We start from the raw sequence: 21,795 nt of genomic DNA, 5'->3' as shown, positions 1-21,795 counted from the left end.
TAAAAGTCTATGTATACAGTATATGAAAGCAGTTAATTTTAAATGAGAGGTATTATAATAATCTCGTGATCATATTTTTGTTGTTTTTCTCTCTCTTTTTCTGTTTTGTCTTATGTCACTGAGTCTATAAAACATTATCTTCCTTTATTTCTTCTAATTCTAATATCATTTATGCTCCCTGACACAATAAAACAATAATAACATGTTAAAGCAATAAGTTGCAGCATATGTAATTTGTAAGGTTCAGTTATCATTGTCATTTAAAATCATATTAAATGAGTGATTAAAATGCACAGCAGGTACCAACAGACTCTAACTCTAGTCCTTCTGACTGTGTGATCTCACAGTAAGAGTTTACATGAACTAGTAGAGCTAGCTACCAGTTAAGTTGGCCTACCATGTCATGTCTTGACGTTCGTTCTACAGCCTCGTGATATTGGTAAACCTAACATGACGTTGCGGTCTCATGTCTGACAAGCATTAACGTTGGCCAATTGAAAACAGAGCTTTTACCCGCTACACCAATAGGATTATCAGAATTCCTCACATGGGCGGTCTTTCTGAGAAACAGTGCGTATCGGGTTAGGTTGTTAGAAAGTTAATGGCTGGGGGAAAGAGATCCTCCTCAACCCTCGCTTCGGGAGAGTTTCTGGATTCCCTGAAGTAAAATCACGCAAATATCCTAAAAGAAAGAGCCTGGACGGACGTTTAAGTCAACAGCTAGCTCGTTAACACACGTATCGTGAACATAAGTATGCAGGATGCAGTAGCCGGGACGGCAATGCTGACGGACGGCTTCGAGGACGAGATTGACTCGGTGACTCCTCGCTCCCCAGTGGCAGGGATGGGGGTAGGAGCGACACCAGGAGGAGTCGGACTAGGGGGCATTGGAATTGGTGTAGGTGGAAAGAAAGTACGTTTGTACGGCGAACCAGGCGGGCCTGCTGCAGAAAGACTGGATTTCAAACTAGCGGCCGCGGCCGTCCTCTCCTCGGGTCCAGGATCCGGCAGCGACGAAGACGAGGTTTCAGAGGTAGCTACGCTAAGCTAAGCTAGTTAGCGAAGCCTAACCAGAGAGCTAGGCAACATTCCTCTCCTAGCGCGAGCTGGCTGCTAGCTAGCGAATTAGCTCGCAGTTGGCAACCACCCCCTCCCAGGCCGCTGAAATTACGTAAAATAAACCAGCACTTTAATGGAATAACGCCTCTTGTCAGCTCAGGTGCTCATGGGGCGTTTGATGTCGATAATGTTTGGTGAGACACAAGCAGTTGTTGACGCTAACCGGCTGAAATGTTTTATTTATGCAGCGCAGGCTGTGACCACGGCCTAGTTCGGGTGGAAGCGACGACGGCCTCGTTCGGTGCTGTCGTCTCGCAACACCCATCACAAGTTTGCAGCTCTCCCAACAGCTTTCTAGCCACAGCAAATGGAAGATACCCGTAAACCCACGGACGTACACGACCGGCTAACTATCTGCCATTTCGTAGTTATGGTGCAATTACGTCACTTTTCCAAATCATGTAAATTAACTCCGATCGTCCCTCAGCTAACTTTTCTATACATGCAGATTATGCTTTTCCTCGCGGAACTACTCGAATTTTCGACAGTCTGTGTTGACAAATAACCCAGTTGTGTTTTTTTCATCTTTCGCCTCTGTCGGTTAGATAGCCACAGCACTGTGTCAACTTGATTTGCGTTGTCAGAATTGAAAGCAGCTAGAGTTCATGTTGAGAGGTGTCCAACTTTCCATGTGCTGGCAGTCACACACGGGGACAGGTGTGATGGCATCAGCTGAACATACTGTAGACATGTTTTATATCGGCTCCGATGGATACACAGATTAAACCAATTATTTGTCTCCACAGCACATATTTTACAGGCCACCTTCTTAGATGACTGTGTGACAGAACCACCTCTTGGGAGATTTTGTCAAAATAGTCTAAAGGTTACTAATCAGACTCACGAAATGCCATGAGTCCAACCAAACCATCTTTACTGCACGTCTTGTGTAATGTGAGCTGTCAGTTGAAAGATGTTAAGATTTGTCAGCCATACTATTGTCATGTAATTGAGTTTACCCCATCATATGACGGCAGCAGGCACAGAAATTGAACTTCTCAGACTGCTGGATGGCAAATATTTGATTTGCAGACATCTGTCAAAGGTGTCAGTTAAATGGCATTTTCATGGCAGGTAATGTTATTTATCATCCAAAAGGTGATGCAGGATTTAGTCTTAGAAACACTGTTATCAATGAGTTATGGGTGTGGAAAGCAATGCACATTACCTGTTGAGCCATCTCTGTTATACTTCACTAATATCTGACTTAAGAGGTATTTGTATGCTACATACTACCTACATGACAGCTAGACAAGTAATGATGTCAGCTGATACTAATGTCAATATAGCCTGGCAATTTCTGTCTGAGCATCAGCTGTGTAGTAGCAGAAGAAGAAAATTATCAAGTTTGACAATTACATCTCGGGCAGTTTAATTGAGTCGTGTTTCAAGTATATGACCTCGTGTCATGTTTCTTCACTCACCCAGCCTACTAAATAAGTCTGAAAGGGAGCATTTGTTGTGGTGTTTTACTCCAGTGGAGAACTCGCTGCTCTGGGCAGTAGCTAAAATCTGAGCCCCAGGATTAAGCAGATGCCATTCTAGGCCTTTCCAGCTCTCTGGATACCAACACTCTGGGAACTGTAGTTCATTAATAGTGAAGACTGATGTCCGTTGTTGATTATAAAAGCCTTCGTAGAACTACATCCCCCATGGGTTGTTGTGCTCTGTGTTACTATCATATAGCTGAATTCCTCCACATTGCTGAATGCTGACTCTCTCAACATTTGCTCTCTCTAAGCCAGGCCCCAAAAACCTGCTGCAGCTTATGGATGGACATACACAAAGATTGTTACTTTATCAGTTTCGATCAGTGCGTGTTTTGCAAACTGTTGACACTGCTTACATTAACTTGTAATTTGTTCTAAATCTTGCCATTATTTAAAAGTTTCACCTTCCAGGTAGGCTGTTGCCCGAGTTAAATATATTGTATGTCATATTTGTCATACTCAGTATGGTGAATGAATATACCTGGTCTACTCAACATGATAAATGATAGTACATAGTTGGGCACATTTTAATCAAGCTACTCGCTTGGAATTGTGTAAATTGATATTTGGTTTGTGTAATTATCTTTTTTTTCCTCATCAACACTGTAAATAGATGTCAGATGCACTCAGGTGCCAGTAGGACTGGCCTCTAGATGAAAACCAAAACACTTCACCTATAACAAAATTTTATTTGAGGACAGGGGAGTTAAAACTGTCACTAGTTTACTGACAATTGATAGAATGTGCAATTAAAATATAAACAAGTCCCACTCCTAAAATTTGAAACAAAATAGGTTGAACCAGCTGTTACTCTGAAATAGATTAATATAAACAAGTCGTGTGTGTTTGTTGACATTTAAAATTTTGTTTTCTGTACTCATATTGTTTACATGGGTAATGTGTATAAAGAGCAGACTAAAATGGGCCTCTATTATGTGTAATTAGACGAAAACACATAATTCTTATGTTTCATGTGTAAGTTCCCGTCTTCATTTACATGTAAATATAGCTCTAATATGGTTAACAATATTGATTGGGGCTTTAGTAGCATTTACAAAAATATTAATTGACCAGCTGCACTTAGAACTAAATAAAACATTGTTTGTTGTGCCAGAAAAGTTTATATTTATTATGTTGACTCATTTGGAAGAATAAAATGTTTGTAATACAGACCGTAATACATGATAGCCAACAGGAGAAAAGCACAGGTATGAGGCTGTGGTGCTGTACTTGGGCAGCTGACTCTCAGCTGAATCTCTCCATGTGTGCAGGGGTTGTAATTCCTGGCCGTGGTACTTCCTGTGCTTTGACTCTTATCCCTGTGCTCCTTTTTGCTTCCCTTCTGTTGAAAGAAACTGTAAATAAACAAAGGCAGCGTGCCTGGTCTTTTTATAGGTGGTGTATTTATGTGTGGGGCCACTTCTATACAGAGTAATAGAAATAATATTTGATGTATTAAGCTGCACAATGCTAATGTTTTCACTCTGTTTCACACTTTCTCATGAGTTATTCTATTTTGCAAGTACAGGCCAATGTCAAGACTTTACGTAAATTACAGTTGTTGATCAGAAACTAACGTGAAAATAGCTGTCAAAGGGCTAATGATTTTTATTTTACCCTCCTCCCTCTATCTGTCTCAGGTGGAGTCATTCATTTTGGACCAGGAAGACCTGGATAACCCCATCATGAAGACAGCGTCAGAGTTGCTTTTGTCCAGCGCCACAGATGGAGTAGATTTAAGGACTGTTGATCCAGAGACACAGGCTCGACTTGAAGCTCTACTGGAAGCTGCAGGTATGACTGCTTTGTCTGAACTTAGTTCAGCTTTACAAGACTTGACACGTTAATTCGTAATTGACCAGTACGTCACTGGCCACACCTATTTTTCTCCAACTAATCTTAATTTATAGCCTTTAACATACAGTAATTTTGAATAAATAAAACCACATCTTTCTGCCTCAGCTCTTTCCGCCCTATCCCTTTTCCACTTCTAACAACAGTTGTAAAGGTCTTGATTTGTATAAAGCCCAAAGCTTAAATATCAATAAAGAGAACCTGCAGGTTCTGCAAGTGTCATATCAGCACATAGTTTGAAAGTGATTTGGGTAAATTAGTTTGATTAGAAATTGTAATCTAGGTGTAAGAAGGCCTGTGTAGATTAATCCATTAGGGCTGGGTGTCCTGGCCTCGTTTGGGCTTATGAACATTACCGGGCAGATTAACGCTGCAACACGCTTGAGCCTCCACAGCTTGCAGAGAGCCTGTGTTGAACGGCTAATGGCTAATCTCATTCTATTCCCCTTTCTCCCTGAGTAGTCAGAACAGAAGAGGTGGAACCGTACATTATTGGTTTGTTTAAGGTCTTCAGACTGCATAATGATAATAACAACAGTAATGATGGTGATAATGATGATAATAATCATAATAACTTTAATGTTTTCTTATATTGATTTGTGAGGTGTCCTGTAGTGCTGTAAAATATCAGCAGAAAGAGGAGTATCTGTCTATAACAATTGTGGCAGGAAGATTTGGACAGCCGCTGTTCATTCTCAGCATGACCAAAGTAGCCAAATACCAGGCCTGTCAAGACATCACCGGGGAAGATGAAAGCGTCCGGTGATGTCTGTTGGTTGTACACTTCAGGCACTTGTTGCAAAACACCAAAAGAAGTTTAGAATGATGATGATGTGTCAGATTATTTTTAATTTTTCCAATACATTCTAGGTACCTAAATGTGGGAGACTATGCATGGAAGAGGGTTACAGTTCTCACAGTGTTTATTTGTTGAGGATATAAACACCTGCAAATTAAAGAAGAAGAATGTCTCTTTAACTTCATAGTTTTTGTGTCCTTGTTTCATTTCCAGTCCATTGTACTGGAGTGCAGAGCCAAAAGAACAAAAATGTGACTCTGCCCTGCTACTTACGGTTGTTGAACCTTGAGCATTTTGTTCATGTGGGGGATGAAGAGAGGCTGTCCAAACCCTCTGGCACAAAAAATTACAGACACCCTTCAAAGATGTATTAGAACATTCTGTAACAGGTCACTATATTAACTACGATTTTGGGAAGGCTGTGATTATATTTTTTGATTATTACCCGTCAGACATAAGGTGCATTTTAACCGCAGGAACACTACCCCTGGAACTAGGAACCTTTGGAGGAACTACGTGTGTTTCCACTGCAAGGACCAGGGTCGAAATTATGTTCCGGGGATTTTTTTTTTTTATCCCCCAAAAAAAGTCCCTGCTCCTCGGGTAGTACTTTCCGAAACTATAGGAACCTCTGGGGTGGGGCTTGCAGCGCTGAACATAGTCGCATGAATACTGCTCCTCTCTTTTGCAGCTTTGATTCAACAATCCCATTTCCAAAGCAGCAACTCCCGATCAATAGCAGCATAATTTGAATCTCCTCTATGTTTTCTGTTGTTGCAGTATCGCACAAATGCTGCCTGTCTCTCGCTTTATATGGCGCCATCGTTGTTGTATAGTGTTTTGCATTATCGCCACCTGCTGTACTGGAGTGTAACAGCCTGTCATAGCTGTCATACGTCTGTAGGCCAATTTGCCTAATCTTCCTGGGTTTTCAGAACGCAGTGGAAACACAGGCAATCAAAAATCTGTAGGAACCGTTTTAGTTAATTGAAAAACGATATATTTAATCTGAACTGACTTTAGTTTTAATATAAGCCTTGTAAGTGTGGATGACGCAGCTCTATAACTTAGATAGGAAAATATCATATCAGTCTTTGTGATCAGGTTGTGAATTGTATTTAGGTAAAAAATCTTGGTAGCAACCTGGTCTGTCTCACCCAATTTTTGTAACTCGTCCAGTGGTCATGTTGCTTTCTGCAGCGATTAAGCAGGTGGGCATTTATGTGATGGGCCGTTTTTTTCTCTGAAATCCTCACAGTCCTACTTCCATCACTGACTCTGTTCCCCTGCTGAACTCCACCATTCACTTCACTGTGATGACCATCTTTTTGCCCCTTCTTTAAAGACACTTTTTGTTATAGATGTGTTATACATTACAACTCCCTGTGAAGTCTTTGAACTAGTGGTACTGTAGAGCAATGTTGTTATTCACATGTCCCTAAATTGTTGGTGTATATAGTGCTCTACCAGCACATGCATAAGAATGCACATACAACACGCCACAAGCATAGGGGTGACATGTTACACATTTCTGCTGACTGTAGAAAGCATTAGAACATATCAACAGTTGTTGTTGTTTGTGCCGTAAAAGGTAGTAAGGTGTCTGTGAAAAGGGGCCATGAAAAACAATCCAGGTTTGAAAACATTAAAATAAAGAAATACAAAAGTTAAAAAATAGATTGGAAATGTTTGTTAGGCCTTAAGGGTACTAACAATGTGCTTTAGGGAGAATCATTGAATATAAACAAAACTGTTTACAGTAATTACTCCACAGTATACTTTTAGAGCAGAAACCCTCACATTTTCTGTTTGGAGATCCCTTGTTGCTCTTTACTGTGAAATCAAATCGTGTGTGCATGTTGTCACGATGCAGCCACTAGTAGAAAGGCCAGTTTATTACAATATCAGCCTAAGATGAATAAGATGTATATTCCTACCTCATCTAGCCAGTTGCAGTGTTTGTCTATTGCAAATATTGCTCCCCTGTCAAACCAGAATTTTGCACACTAATCTAGCTTAGATGAATTCTCTCCAAACACTGTCAAACTCCGGTATTGCCAACTTTAAATGGCTTTCCTCAGGCTACATTGACCAGACACCTTGCAGCAGAGACACTTGACTTTACAAGGCAAAGCAGGTTTATTTGTATAGCACCATGCAAACTCAGACAATTACTGTATTACTGTACTTAATGTATACAAATGCTTAAACAATATTTAAAAAGAAAGAACCATTAAATGGTAAAGCAAATATAGTAAAAAAAAACCCAACATGAAATGTATTAAGTAAGGCATTTAAAAATGTATAAAGGGAAGAAAAACCAAACGGTTTAGTTTTTATTGTATTTAGTCTTTATACATAAATTTTCAATGGAGGTCTGAAATCTCTGTTGCAAAGGGAGACCTGGTTAATACAGCAGTACAAACATTTGAAAGAGGGCACATAAAGTACAAAGCAACCAGACACCCAAAAAATCTTGAGAAAGATTCAGTGCAGTTATCATCTCAAAATTAATTAACAAGAAAAGTCAAATACACAAACATGGTAAATCAAAAGCAAAGGATTATTAGAGCTCTCATGTAGATGGATGCACATTTCATATGACACTGGCTAGTATTTTTTAGAATTTGTGGCTCTGAACTGTAGTTGAACTGTAAACTATACTGTACGTTATTTGGCTGTCAACATTCATCAGCTGATATGTTAATTTCAACAGTAAAGCAGTTGAGAAGCATTTCTCATCTTTAATGAAGCTTTTAGGCTAATTCCTGTTAACATGTTATACATCATTGTTAAGACAGTCTGATGTTTATTATAATCTGCTGATTATAATAAACATCAGAAACTACAGTAACTCATTAGCTAAGGCTGACCAACTTTAACATTGCTGCAGCTTACCCAGAATGCAACAACTTCTCCCTGAAATTATGTTTTTAGACAATTACACTGGAGCATGTGAACACATTGAATGCCACCTGTGATACCAGCCAATGTTAGAAGTTTACATACGGCTCTTTATCTCAAAGTTAAAGATTTGGGTTGGAAATAGAATCATCTAGGTCAAGGAGCAACCAAGTGAGGATTGCTCTGATTTTAGAAGCTGTCAGGTAAATTAATGAAAAGGTTTTTGACACATAACAAAGTTAATATATTGGAGTAATCATAACCCACTTTACAGGTGTGAGTTTACCTTTTGAATTATTTCGGTATGTGTCTGAGTCTGCTTTAATTAACTGTTTTAATGTTGCACATATATCAGAAAAGTCATGGTGTGATTTTGATCCAATGTGGTGTTTGTATATACAAACAGTAGCTAGATGCTACATAAAAGGCAACAAACACACATACACACACCCACCCCCCATTAACCTCAACATAAAGCAAATAATTTTACTCCATTAGATGTCAAGTTAATGTGACTCAGGTCAACACAACTGCTGCTTTGATGTAGTTGTTATTGCAGTACAAGATGCATATAAATGTCCTAGTGTCAGTGCTGCCATGTTAGTGGGAATGCCAGTTGTGTGTTCTAAATAAGCATTTGTTGTTTGTGCGTGTATGTATATACTGTTCATGCAATGACAGATTTTATTTGATAGAAGATTATGTTGTTTGTATAAACATGTCAAACAGAGTATTCACGGAGCTCTGCTGAAGCAGGTGCTTATGGGTAAACACACTGTATATCCCTTTCATCCTGGATCTAAATACCTTGTATCTATACACCTTTGTGGTTTACTGTAATTGGCTAAGGCATGTCTCAACCAGGAGCTAAGGACACTGGCCATTTGAAAAGGATATCATCAAAACCTGGTGGTAGTCTGGTAGTTTGATTAAAAAAAAAAACAAACAAACAAAAAAAAAACAAACAAACAAAAAAGATGCTAGTCATCTTTATTTCTACGTTGTGAATGAATGATTTAATGTTGAATAATTGATTATTAAGTGTTAAAATAAGTCAATGAGCTTTAACTTTGAAATGCTTGCAGTTTTGCGTTGGCTGAAATTTAAATTAGCAACTTGGATAAAAATGTTTATTCAGATTGCATAGTGTGTTGGTGGTACAGTGGGTGTAGGCAGCTTAGTGGCTAGCCAGTAACTAGTCTCAGTTGAAATACTATAAAAACATCTACTTGTACTTTAACGCAGTCTTGACCTCAATAACACTTAGAGTCAAACCTAAATAGGTGAAGGTCAGTTATTTTTGTTTAAAGTGTGCTTCAAAGTTGTAGAGACAAGTTATTGTCTCATAAATTTACAAATAGGTTAGAAAAAAATTTCACCGTCATTTATAGCCCTTCAACCCCCATATTCGGTCTGTTTTGGTTCAGTGAACTTCTCTGAGATAAACATGATACAGTAAAACATTAATGATCAACTTCCTCAACCTCTTGTTTCCCTCTGCCTTGGGGACCATTGCGAAATCCCCGTCTGAGAGCCGTACTAAGTTTAGCTCTAGTCGCAGGCCTAGTGGTGAAAACACAGGAGGACCACAAGGACTGGAGCTCACTTCTGTCTGGCTAATGGATGGGTTGAGGCTGAGGCCGAAAAGTTCAAAGCCAACACTTTTTTTCTTCTCTTTTGGCTTTTCTCACTTTATTTTTCCACACACATGGTCTTAAAACGAAAGCTAACACACACACACACACACACACACACACACACACACACACACACACACACACACACACACACACACACACACACACACACACACACACACACACACACAAACACTTGAATGGTTTCATTGGTTGGGAAATGGTCCTTGTTCTGTCGTCTGAAAGAGATCTTTCACTGTAGGTCATTAGCGAAAGTTGTTGTTTTTTCCTCTTGCTTGCTCTTCACTCTTGTTCTCCTCTTTGCTGTTCTCTTTTCTTCCAAATACATACACAAACATGTTTTTTCCTCCATAAAGCATTTTGTTTTCTTCCCAGTTGTGCTTTTCTCCCTTGCTTCTATAATTCACACAGGATGAGAACCTTTTCTTCTCTAACATTAACAGCCTGAACCTCTGTTTACTAGTACATAGAATTAACATTACCTCCCTCACTGTATTCATTCTAGTTCTGGTCACAGATCTGATCTTACCTGGACAGTCCCAGAGTAACCCAGTGGATATTGTTTTGTACCTTACCATTTGACCCAGTCACTGGCAAAATATTATGAATCATAGATGGTGTATTCAAAGTAGTGAAAAAAAGATATTAAGCCATATTAACAAATGCTTGTGTGTGTTTTCTGTGTCTGTGTGTGACTTTTTTTTTCTTTTTCCTCTTTGTGTATGCTACTACTAACCCTGGACTGGATTGGCTGGACTGGACTTGCTTCTTCATCTGGTCTGGTGTGGTTGTGCTCCCCTGTGGTTTGCCTTGCCCTATGCACCTCTTCCCTTTTGGTGTTCGGCAGGCATCGGTAAACTGTCCACTGCCGATGGTAAAGCTTTTGCAGACCCCGAGGTGCTACGGCGACTGACGTCATCTGTGAGCTGTGCCCTGGATGAGGCTGCAGCAGCCCTGACACGTATGAGAGCTGAAAACACACTCAACGCCGGCCAAGCCGACAAGTATGTATTTCGCCCATACTGACACTGGCACATGCCAGTTTATCTTGTACACAGGTTAATAGACCAATAGAGTTGCTCTTAATAGACTGATAGAATTGCATATACAGTATGTCTGTACGTGTGTCTGTGTGTTTGCTCTTTTAAAGTGATTGCGTAATTGTGAGGCGTATGTGTGTTCACCTGTCACAGTGGCAGTAATTGTAGCAGTCTGGTTATTTTCAGCCGTAGTTTAGCAGAGGCGTGCTCAGATGGGGATGTCAACGCTGTGCGCAAATTGTTGGATGAGGGACGGAGCGTCAATGAACACACAGAGGAAGGGGAGAGCCTGCTGTGCCTCGCCTGCTCAGCTGGCTACTATGAACTTGCACAGGTATGTGAAGGGAGGGTGGGAGCGGGATGTAATTTTAGCATAATTGTGATTTACATGCATGCAATGTTTATTATCTGTACACTGAAGCAACCTGTATGCAAAGCAAAGATAAAATCATGAGGATAACACTGGCTTATTGTTGTGGGGAAATTTGCCATTGGTGACAAGCCCCATGGATGCTCCTTAATCTTATCATTTCATCTTTCATCTTTAGGTTTTGTTGGCCATGCATGCCAATGTAGAGGACAGGGGCATCAAGGGGGATATAACGCCACTCATGGCTGCTGCCAGTGGAGGTTATGTGGACATTGTAAAACTACTCCTGGTCCACGGGGCAGATGTTAATGCACAGTCCTCCACAGGTGAAAGCCCTCTTCATTTCTCTATAATTAGGATTATGTCCTTTACTCTGTTTTGCAGTCAGATTAATGTCTCTGCTTTCTTCCAGGCAACACAGCTCTGACGTACGCATGTGCTGGTGGCTTTGTGGATGTGGTGAAGGTGCTGCTGAAAGAGGGTGCTAACATTGAGGACCACAACGAGAACGGACACACACCTCTTATGGAGGCGGCCAGCGCTGGCCACGTGGAGGTGGCCAGGGTGCTCTTGGAGTATGGCGCCGGCATCAACACACACTCCAATGAGTTCAAGGAGAGTGCTCTCACACTCGCCTGCTATAAAGGTCTGAATGCGAATATAGTGTCTGTCCTTTTGATTACCTCGATTAATTTCTCTGACTTTTACATGTTCTTTACTAATACTCTATTAAGATTGATAAAAGGTTTAGAAAATGGATTTTTGTTTGTCTGTTGCAGGTCACTTGGATATGGTGCGTTTTCTGTTGGAGGCTGGAGCAGACCAGGAACATAAGACAGATGAAATGCACACAGCACTGATGGAGGCTTGCATGGTGAGCATCTGACCCAAACCAAATGATTACCTAAATATTCACTTGCTTCAAAGTTGTACTGATTGTATTTGCTTGTATTTTTGTTTCAGACAAATAATCCATTACTTTTGTGGCGAATGTAGATGACGGACAACAATTTCTCCCCAGAACTTTATTCTTTCCCCATGACTCAGTCTTTGTCACCAACATAATCAAAATTGTCATATTTTTAAATTCAAATTGTGTATCTATAGATTACCTTTTGTATCACTGTCAGGTTACAGATCCAAAATTAACACCATTTTAAAATAAGAGTGTCTGTAAGCTAGTACACCGTCAGTATCCACACTCTGAAGCATTTTGACAGAGCTCTCAGCACAGTACACACTCATATTTGGCCATCTGAGTGGGAAAGTAGACTTGATTCAGTAAATATGTTAAGCACGAGCTGTTAACACCTGTGTATACCATGATCATCTTGATATTGATTTCAACTGCCTCACCCAGTGCTAGTTAGAGTTTCATGCTGTGCTCAGCCTCATGTAGTGTGATTGTATTTAAGCTTAGCTGAAAATTGATCCCATGTAATGTATTCAGGTGCTTATCTCTACATTCTTTGTGTCTCGCTGTCCCAGGACGGCCATGTGGAGGTAGCACGGCTGCTGTTGGACAGCGGTGCTCAGGTCAACATGCCAGCTGATTCCTTCGAGTCGCCCCTTACTCTCGCAGCCTGTGGAGGACATGTGGAGCTGGCAGCCTTGTTAATAGAGAGAGGAGCCAACTTGGAGGAGGTGTGTAAAGAGACAGACAGCAGACCATAAAATACAGGAGGGGATGAAATTCCCGGTTGTCTTTCCAAAGCTGTATCTATAAATAAATAGATTATGTAGCCGTCGACCAAAAATAGCCTTCAACTTTTTGACATTCATACTGCCCTGCTACTATTGGGGTGCATTGTGTTGAGTACTATACTAGCCAGAGTTTAGACGAGAGTTTAAGTTTTTCTAAAATTGAAAATGGGAATTTCATTTGTTATTGACATTTAAATGACATTTATGCAGCCAACTGCATGGGTAATCTTTAAAAAAAAAAAAAAGAAAATAAGAGAGCAATAGAGCAAGCACGAAAAACTGAAAATTATTCAGCAATTTTTCATTGCCGTTATTTAAAGGTTAATAAAGAAAAAACACACTTAGCTGGTAGTGAGTTCACAAAATGCAGAATGAAATGACATAGCTTCGGGTTTTAGTGGGCTGTTTTTCATCCACTTCACATTTTATGTAAAGATATCCTCTTGGATGCCGGCATCAAACAACAAGCCAGGTGAAAATTTCCATCCTCAGTGAGAGAACACAGACACAAAAGATGGGGGCAGAGTTCTACACCACAGAGTAATCTTGCAGTGAGTCATACTCACCCATATGTTTTCTTATCTGCTGACGCTTTGGTTTGTGTCCAGGTTAATGATGAGGGCTACACCCCCCTGATGGAGGCAGCTAGAGAAGGCCATGAAGAGATGGTAGCACTGCTGCTGGCTCAAGGTAAACAAGCTTTGCTCCTACATCTGGGAAATGGAAACTTGATTTCAAATGCCATTCCAGTAAATAGTTTACTCTTGGTTTGGATTTGTTTGCCTGTGATCAGTTTTCTCTTAGTATTTTTCTGCCTAAGAACCAAAACATCTCTAAATAATGATGATTTACCCTTTTTGGAACCAAACCAGTCACCAATAACTAACTGTTCTTGCTGTGTTGTCCAGGTGCTAACATCAACGCCCAGACAGAAGAGACCCAGGAGACGGCTTTGACTCTAGCATGCTGTGGGGGCTTCTTGGAAGTGGCCGACTTCCTCATCAAGGCAGGGGCTGACATTGAGTTGGGCTGCTCTACTCCTCTAATGGAGGCTGCACAGGAGGGCCATCTGGAGTTGGTCAAATACCTACTGGCTGCAGGTGAGCAAGAAAAATAGAGGCAAGGAGCTGCAGATCAGGGAGAACAAAGAGACAAAGAGTGTGCTTAGCTATAATTAAAAATGTTTTAGTCTTGCCTCTGTGCTTATAATCCTAAGTTTTTGGTTTTCTCATTCAGGGGCAAATGTTCATGCCACCACGGCAACAGGTGACACGGCGTTGACGTATGCATGTGAGAATGGACACACTGATGTCGCAGATGTGCTGCTGCAGGCTGGAGCCAACTTGGTATGCTATACTCTTAAATCCTCTTGGTCACTCCTGATTTGTTTGCCTTTTGTTTTACATATTTTAAATAGCACCAGAATCAGAACAGATGTAATAGCATCTGGATCTTCACTGTGGAAATTTGAATTGATTGAACTGAACACAGTCTGTTGTGAGAAGCCAACCTTATAGATTGCAGAACTACAACAGCTGTTTTCTGTTGAGTCATTTTTTTTTTGGATGAATTTAACTCATAACTCTTGTTTAACTTCTGGTCTCACCTAAGCTTTTACTAACCCATCATCACCTTTGTCATCAAGGAACACGAGTCTGAAGGGGGGCGGACGCCCTTAATGAAGGCAGCAAGGGCGGGACATCTCTGTACAGTGCAGTTCCTTATCAGCAAAGGTGCGTTATTGATTAGCTGTTCAGCAGAACCAATTTAAATGTACTTTTTCTGGGAATCAGTGGTTTTGACCTAAATCCTCTTAAGAGTTACTTGAGTGTCTTTTTTGAAAAGTCAAGCTGTGGTCATTTAAGCAGATTTCTGACTTCAGTTCAGGGAATTTTAATATGTACAAGACTACTGTAACTAGATCATACTTTGTAAATATCGGTTACTACATTATCTGTCTCTACTTTGATGACTAAAACCCAAACCTGGATTTCAGGGAGATCTGGACTTAGTCTTTGTGTTTTTATACAGAGTAGCTGCTTCATCAGATTTCTTTGGTTGTCTTTGTTGTACTTTCAGTGCAGCTGTTCTTTGTGTCTTGGTCACTGCAATTTCTAGTTAACCTTGATTATATTGTTTCTGTTTTCCATTGTGGGGGATAATATTTGAAGCAGGTCTCAAATTCAGGGACATAATAGGTAATTTAGTACAAGTACATAAGTAATGATGGCATAATTATATAATGAGATCAAAAAAATCAACAATTTGACCGGATGATGCTGTATCCTGGAAGGATTTATACTCATGGGTGGATCAATATGAAAATGCAAAAAAAAAGTTAGGGAAAGAGGATTTTGCACTGATGCACTTACCTCTGTGATAAGACAACAGCAATAAATTAATTACTAATTGTTACTTAGTGCAGTACTTGAATTGGTGAATTTACTTACTTAAATTTTCTTAGAAAATATTTATATTGACTCTGTATATATAATTACCACTAATTAATTTGGGTTATAGGCCTAAGCAGTTTACCTTTGTGAATAGAATAATTAGTGATATCTCATACACAGTGAGTTAATTTGTTTACCTTCCTCCTTTTCCTGTCCAGGTGCTAATGTGAACAGAGCTACTGCCAATAATGATCACACAGTTGTGTCTCTGGCCTGTGCTGGAGGACATCTGGCTGTGGTGGAGTTGCTGCTGGCGCATGGGGCGGATCCTACACACAGACTCAAAGTAATGCACACACACTGGATATACATCAGACCAGATAGAATATTTAAGCTTTTCCATTTGTGTGTAACAATAACACATTGAAATGATTTATGTTTGCTCTTTATAGGATGGTTCGACCATGTTGATAGAAGCTGCTAAGGGTGGCCACACCAATGTGGTGTCCTACTTGTTGGACTACCCCAACAACATCTTGTCTGTCCCAGCCCCTGACCTCTCCCAGCTCACTCCCCCCTCGCAAGATGCCTCTCAGGTAAACACAGAAAATAATTTGACTTTTTTTGATGTTCTTCTGGGAAATCCATCGGTTTTTAGCAAGAGAAAAGTCTAATATTTGTTTTTGATTGCATTAACGTAACATATCCTCTGCCATAACAGGTTCCTCGTGTCCCAATCCAAGCTCTTGCCATGGTAGTGCCCCCCCAGGAGCCTGACCGAGCCCCATCAAACATCGCCACACCCCCACCCATCTCCAGTAAAGGTAAACAGTGCTACAAGTCCTCTGACCCTGGTCATTGCACTCAAGAAATAAAGTCGCAGACTTCACTAAGCTATTTAGCTGTTGTCTCCCTAGCTTTAATGCATTTTATTGTTAACCCAGCCTAATCCTCAACCTCTTCGATCTCTTTTGTTCAAATCCAGGCGTGTCCAAACAGAGACAGGCAGCCCTTCAGCCCGGTGTCCCCACTTCAGTTGGCCGGGGGCCTGAAGCAGAACCTCTGCCACCCTTCCACTTATGCCAACCTCTAGAGTGCATTGTGGAGGAGACGGAGGGCAAACTGAACGAGCTGGGCCAGAGAATCAGCGCTATTGAGAAGGCCCAGCTTCAGTCACTAGAGCTCATTCAGGGGGAGCCACTCACCAAAGACAAGATTGAGGAGCTGAAGAAGAGCCGGGAGGAGCAGGTATAATCCATCATCCACTTAAGCACTACTCTCGTTTTGAATCGTCTTTTAAGTATTTTAAGTAAGATGGATGGATATAAATTTACAAGAAAATTCACACTTAATGTTATTGTGCATGTAGAACAGAGTATCAGAAATTAAGTTGGTCAAACAACGATGTGGCTGTTGCCTATTTAGGTGCAGAAGAAGAAGAAAATCTTGAAGGAGTTGCAGAAGGTGGAGCGCCAGCTGCAGCTGAAAACACAGCAACAGTTCACCAAAGAGTACATGGAGGCGAAGGGCTTAAAAGAGGAGCAGGAGGCTGGACTGAGCCAGGGCCCGGGGCCTGGAAGTACGACGTCTGCTCCGGGGCCCCTTCCCACCTCACCAGGTGCCCAGGTACACACCAGCTCCGACACGGATGAAGAGGCCAACAAAGATGGGGAGCAAGAGGAGCAGCCAGGAGAGGAAGGGGAAGAGGTGAAACTCTTGTAATTCTTTTTTTAATGTATTTATTTTTATAATGTTAGTGCTGACTTTGTTAACTCTTATGGTGTTTGTGTGTTTTCAGGATGAGGAAGACGATGACGAAGAGGAGGGTTCGGAGGAAGAGGCAGATGGCGAAGAGGAAGACTACCCTAAGCTTCCTCAGGTGGGTACAATCCTCTACAGGGATGGGCCACAGCTACCACAGCAGCCTCCTCTGCCCCCTTCGCCACAAGCTCAACCCCAGCCTCCTCCGCCGCCTCCTCAGGCTGCCTTCGTCCCTATTCAGCCCCTGCCAGACTACAACCCTACAGACTACCCGGGAAGTACCAGCCCAGAGCTGCAGAGGGTACTGGTGGGACAGCAGATGCTGGGCCAACAGCAGCAGGGCCAGGGTCAGCAGTTGGCTGGGTTAGGCCCAGGAATGATACCTCAGCAGGCCCCAGATGGGCTCATGGTAGCTACACCTGCACAGACGCTCACAGACACGCTGGATGACATCATGGCAGGTAAGTGCATTTCTTTTTGCTGTCCATTTGAGATTGTTGAATCTCGTTAGATGTAAGTGCCTGCTAAATCCTTAACCTGTATGTGTATGTATGTATAACTGTTTTCATTTTTTTCACCCTATTGCAGCTGTGAGCAACCGCGTACCCATGCTGAACACTACAACCTCACCCACACCCTTGTCCCAGCCACCCACACAGACGCCTGCAAACATCGCCTCGCCCCCTTCAGTCCTGCCCCTCTATCCCTCTGTTGACATAGATGCACATGTAAGACACATTACCATTTTTACACAACAGAGATCTTAAAATTGACAATACACCTAAGGACATGTATGCACAAAGTCCTCTACTCTGCTAAGAGATGTTGCTTTCCCCACAGACGGAGAGTAACCATGACACAGCGCTGACGCTGGCATGCGCAGGAGGACACGAGGAGCTCGTGTCTGTCCTCATTGCACGGGGAGCCAACATTGAGCACCGGGACAAAAAAGGTAATAAAATGCGATAATAAAAGACTATCAATGGTATCATGAACAACAGTGTGGTGTGAAACAGAATTGATATATAGTAGGTGATTTTATAATTTAGCTGATCAATTTTCTCTGCTTTCCACAGGTTTTACTCCTCTGATCCTGGCTGCCACTGCTGGCCATGTAGGAGTGGTGGAGGTGCTCCTGGACAAAGGGGGTGACATTGAGGCTCAGTCAGAGAGAACCAAAGACACACCCCTCTCCCTTGCTTGCTCTGGGGGACGCCAGGAGGTAAACACATTGTCTTCGTTTACTTTCACAATAGTGACAATAATAGAGTCACAATAGTCCTGTTTGTTTTCCTGGCTTGAACTATGTTGTGTAACTGTGTTGGACAGGTTGTTGAGTTGCTGCTGCTTCGGGGAGCCAATAAGGAACACCGCAACGTTTCAGACTACACGCCTCTTAGCTTGGCTGCTTCTGGGGGTTACGTCAACATCATCAAGATACTCCTCAATGCTGGAGCTGAGATTAACTCCAGGTCAGTGACAAGAACCTTGGTATTCTTTTTGAACCCTTGGTATGATGAAACGTCTCCATCCATATGAAGTTCATTAACTGGATAATCTGAATGTGATGATATTGTTTCAGTTCCTGAAAGTGAATGAGGTTGGACTTTGGATTTCTTCTTTAGACACATAAGGTTTTTAAATCACATGGTGCCAAACAAATACAACATCTCTGTGAAATGTGCCTTTGGGTTTCAGCCACACCCTAAAGTAATTGCATAGTGATGACCTGTTATAAATGAGGAGTGAGGAAACAGTAAGGCAATAACTCCAAAACAAAGGTTTTATAGCAGCTGCTACTTTGATAAATACTGCTCTGCAGAAGTTAAAGTACATGTTAAGTAGCTACATTGCAGTAAAATGGTAATGTTTACTGAAACCAAGACAAATACTCAATGATCAGTCTCATAATTCTAAGTGCACATTAAAGAGTTAAGTGTTTTAGTTAGATTTTGGTCACTTAACAGTTTATTTGTTTACTTTCTTACCAGGACTGGCAGTAAGCTGGGAATCTCTCCTTTGATGCTGGCAGCTATGAACGGTCATGTACCAGCAGTGAAGCTGTTGCTAGATATGGGCTCGGACATCAATGCCCAGATTGAGACCAACAGAAACACAGCTCTGACCCTAGCCTGCTTCCAGGGACGGGCTGAGGTCGTCAGTCTGCTGCTAGATCGCAAGGCCAACGTAGAGCATCGTGCTAAAGTGAGGACACTCCCACTTAACCAGAATTAACCTTAAATGTGCTCTCTGCCACATAATACATGCAATTAATGTTTTGGTCCCTTTTTTTGGTTTGGCTTGGTTTGTTTTTTTTGGTTCTGCACCTGCTGGCCATCTTGCTAATTGATTCCTCACTTCATGCAGACTGGTCTTACTCCTCTGATGGAGGCAGCCTCAGGAGGTTATGCAGAGGTGGGCCGAGTGCTGCTGGATAAAGGCGCTGATGTCAATGCTCCCCCTGTTCCCTCATCCCGAGACACTGCCCTCACCATTGCTGCCGACAAGGGCCACTACAAGTTTTGTGAGCTGCTCATCAACAGGTGAGTCCTCTGTACAGGTGGTGTTTCTGTGCAAAACTGTATTCTAGTTTTTTGTTTTTTTTTTCCATAATGGGATGATCCTCAGTTGCTTCTGATGTTGAGTGAATCAGATTTTAGAATTGGCAAAGACCTTGTGTTACTGGCTTTATTGCAGCTACTGATTGCACACAAATTGTCTTTTTTTCCGTTCACATTATGACATCTTGAATAGAGCTGAAGCAGATATATAAAAGCACTCTTATTTTGGTGATTTTAATCAGACGTTGGCCTGTCCCCACCGTGTCAGCTGCATTCCTAAAGTCAACCCTTCTTCCTCTCTTTGCAGGGGTGCCCATATCGACGTACGAAACAAGAAAGGGAACACTCCTCTATGGCTGGCGGCAAACGGCGGCCATTTTGACGTGGTCCAGCTCTTGGTGCATGCCAGTGCTGATGTGGATGCAGCTGACAACCGCAAGATTACCCCTCTCATGGCTGCTTTTCGCAAGGTGCAGTGTTTACTAAAACCATGGCTGTCACTGTGTCATGCTACAATTTGACAAGCCTCCGGTCACTAAACATTTAACTTAACATTTCAGGGTCATGTGAAGGTGGTGCAGTATCTTGTAAAGGAAGTCAACCAATTCCCATCAGATATCGAGTGCATGAGATATATCGCCACGATCGCTGACAAGGTAGGCATTGATTTCCTTTTCCGTCATGTGTGCATTCCATAGTGTGCTACGTCTATTGGAAGTGACAGATGTGATCAAGATGCTCTAACGCCATCTGTTCCCTTTTTTGTTGCAGGAGCTGTTGAAGAAGTGCCACCAGTGCATGGAAACCATCGTCAAAGCCAAAGACCAGCAGGCAGCCGAGGCCAACAAGAACGCTAGCATTCTCCTCAAGGAGCTAGACTTGGAGAAGGTAATGTCTGATACTATGGCTGAGGTCAAAACATTCTGAATACACTGCAAGGATGAGTAGAATTTTTTTTTTTTAATTTTTTTTTTTTTTTTACACCGATTCTGTTTTGTGTGCGTCAGTCCCGAGAGGAGAGCAAGAAGCAGGCTCTGGCTGCCAAGCGAGAGAAGCGTAAGGAGAAACGCAAGAAGAAGAAGGAGGAGCAGAAGAGGAAGCAGGAGGAAGAGGAGGGGCAGAAAGTCAAGGAAGAGTCCTCTGAGATGCAGGAGCAGAAGGAGGATTCAGCTGAAGGTATGTTTTTATGGATTTTTTTGTAGAGAAAGCGAGAGAGACTGCAGAATTTGAGCCTTCTAATACCTGCAGTTATGTTGCACTAGAATTAAGTGGTTTGTAACCTTTCCTGTCTTAATTTCGCCCCCTTTAGAAACTGAGGTTCCTATCGAGCCTCCCAGTGCAACCACCACCACCACCATTGGTATATCTGCCACCTCCGCCACTTTCACTACAGCTTTTGGTAAGAAGCGAGCTAGTGTGGCCACTACCCCAAGCACCAATCGCAAGAACAAAAAGAACAAGACAAAGGACTCTTCGCCCAATGAACCCATCATATTACAGGATCCGCAGGTGAGCACTACAACTATGCATGTGCCTGTTACTCAATCATTCTTTGTAGATTTGATGATCCTGATTTTATGTATTAGGCTAGAGTACCGTGATGAACAAAAAAGAACATAACAATGACATCTTTGCTTTTTCTTTTTAGGTTGCACTAGCACAGCACAAGGCTGACAAGAACAAGATCCACGGTGAGCCACGGGGTGGGGGTGGGGGAGTGACGGGTGGCAACAGCGATTCTGACCCCTTGGATAGCACCGACTGTGCCAGTGAGAGCAGCAGCAGCGGGGGCAAGAGTCAGGAGCTCAACTACCTCCCTGACCTCACCTCCTCCGCCTCCTCCTCCTCCTCTTCCTCCTCCTCCTCCTCCTCCTCAGCCCCATCCTCAGGAGCAGCCCAGGCCCTCCTGCCTGGCCCAGAGAAGAGACACTGTCCTCAGCCGCAGACTGACGGCAAGGTGGACAACAAGGTCACAGTCTCCATCTCAAAACCAACGCAAAAGTGAGTCCCTGATGGAGCACAGCACATTTATCATCTTTCATAGAGTGTGTGTGTGCGTGTGTGTGTATGTGGTTGTTCATCTAGGCAGAAGAAGCTGAGCTATAAAGTGCTATTTTTGTGTGTGAAGTTTTGTTAAATTGC

General features: G+C 42.1%; 1 protein-coding gene across 2 annotated transcripts in view; it reads left to right on the top strand.

The window, feature by feature from the left end:
• Positions 1–584: 584 nt before the first annotated feature.
• The window catches only part of ankhd1 (ankyrin repeat and KH domain containing 1), a 29,084-nt gene continuing 7,873 nt past the window's right edge, over positions 585–21,795 (top strand). Inside the window, exons 1-30 of one of the 2 annotated variants that reach the window (XM_056382478.1) lie at positions 585–1,033; positions 4,250–4,403; positions 10,672–10,828; positions 11,051–11,198; positions 11,413–11,560; positions 11,647–11,880; positions 12,014–12,108; positions 12,723–12,878; positions 13,547–13,628; positions 13,847–14,038; positions 14,175–14,284; positions 14,584–14,671; positions 15,550–15,677; positions 15,784–15,927; positions 16,053–16,155; positions 16,317–16,579; positions 16,757–17,038; positions 17,130–17,553; positions 17,681–17,820; positions 17,933–18,044; positions 18,169–18,314; positions 18,422–18,564; positions 19,084–19,297; positions 19,460–19,635; positions 19,961–20,123; positions 20,214–20,309; positions 20,425–20,541; positions 20,661–20,829; positions 20,963–21,162; positions 21,302–21,654. In XM_056382478.1, the coding sequence (XP_056238453.1) occupies positions 755–1,033; positions 4,250–4,403; positions 10,672–10,828; positions 11,051–11,198; positions 11,413–11,560; positions 11,647–11,880; positions 12,014–12,108; positions 12,723–12,878; positions 13,547–13,628; positions 13,847–14,038; positions 14,175–14,284; positions 14,584–14,671; positions 15,550–15,677; positions 15,784–15,927; positions 16,053–16,155; positions 16,317–16,579; positions 16,757–17,038; positions 17,130–17,553; positions 17,681–17,820; positions 17,933–18,044; positions 18,169–18,314; positions 18,422–18,564; positions 19,084–19,297; positions 19,460–19,635; positions 19,961–20,123; positions 20,214–20,309; positions 20,425–20,541; positions 20,661–20,829; positions 20,963–21,162; positions 21,302–21,654 (5,216 nt within the window). In that variant the 5' untranslated portion in view covers positions 585–754. Of the gene's footprint in view, positions 1,034–4,249; positions 4,404–10,671; positions 10,829–11,035; positions 11,199–11,412; positions 11,561–11,646; positions 11,881–12,013; positions 12,109–12,722; positions 12,879–13,546; positions 13,629–13,846; positions 14,039–14,174; positions 14,285–14,583; positions 14,672–15,549; positions 15,678–15,783; positions 15,928–16,052; positions 16,156–16,316; positions 16,580–16,756; positions 17,039–17,129; positions 17,554–17,680; positions 17,821–17,932; positions 18,045–18,168; positions 18,315–18,421; positions 18,565–19,083; positions 19,298–19,459; positions 19,636–19,960; positions 20,124–20,213; positions 20,310–20,424; positions 20,542–20,660; positions 20,830–20,962; positions 21,163–21,301; positions 21,655–21,795 lie in introns of both variants that reach the window. The other variant, XM_056382477.1, reaches the window with a different exon arrangement.

The sequence above is a fragment of the Seriola aureovittata genome, chromosome 8, assembly GCF_021018895.1.
Source record: "Seriola aureovittata isolate HTS-2021-v1 ecotype China chromosome 8, ASM2101889v1, whole genome shotgun sequence".
Taxonomy (NCBI): Eukaryota; Metazoa; Chordata; class Actinopteri; order Carangiformes; family Carangidae; genus Seriola; species Seriola aureovittata.
This window is presented reverse-complemented; position numbering and strand designations above follow the sequence as displayed.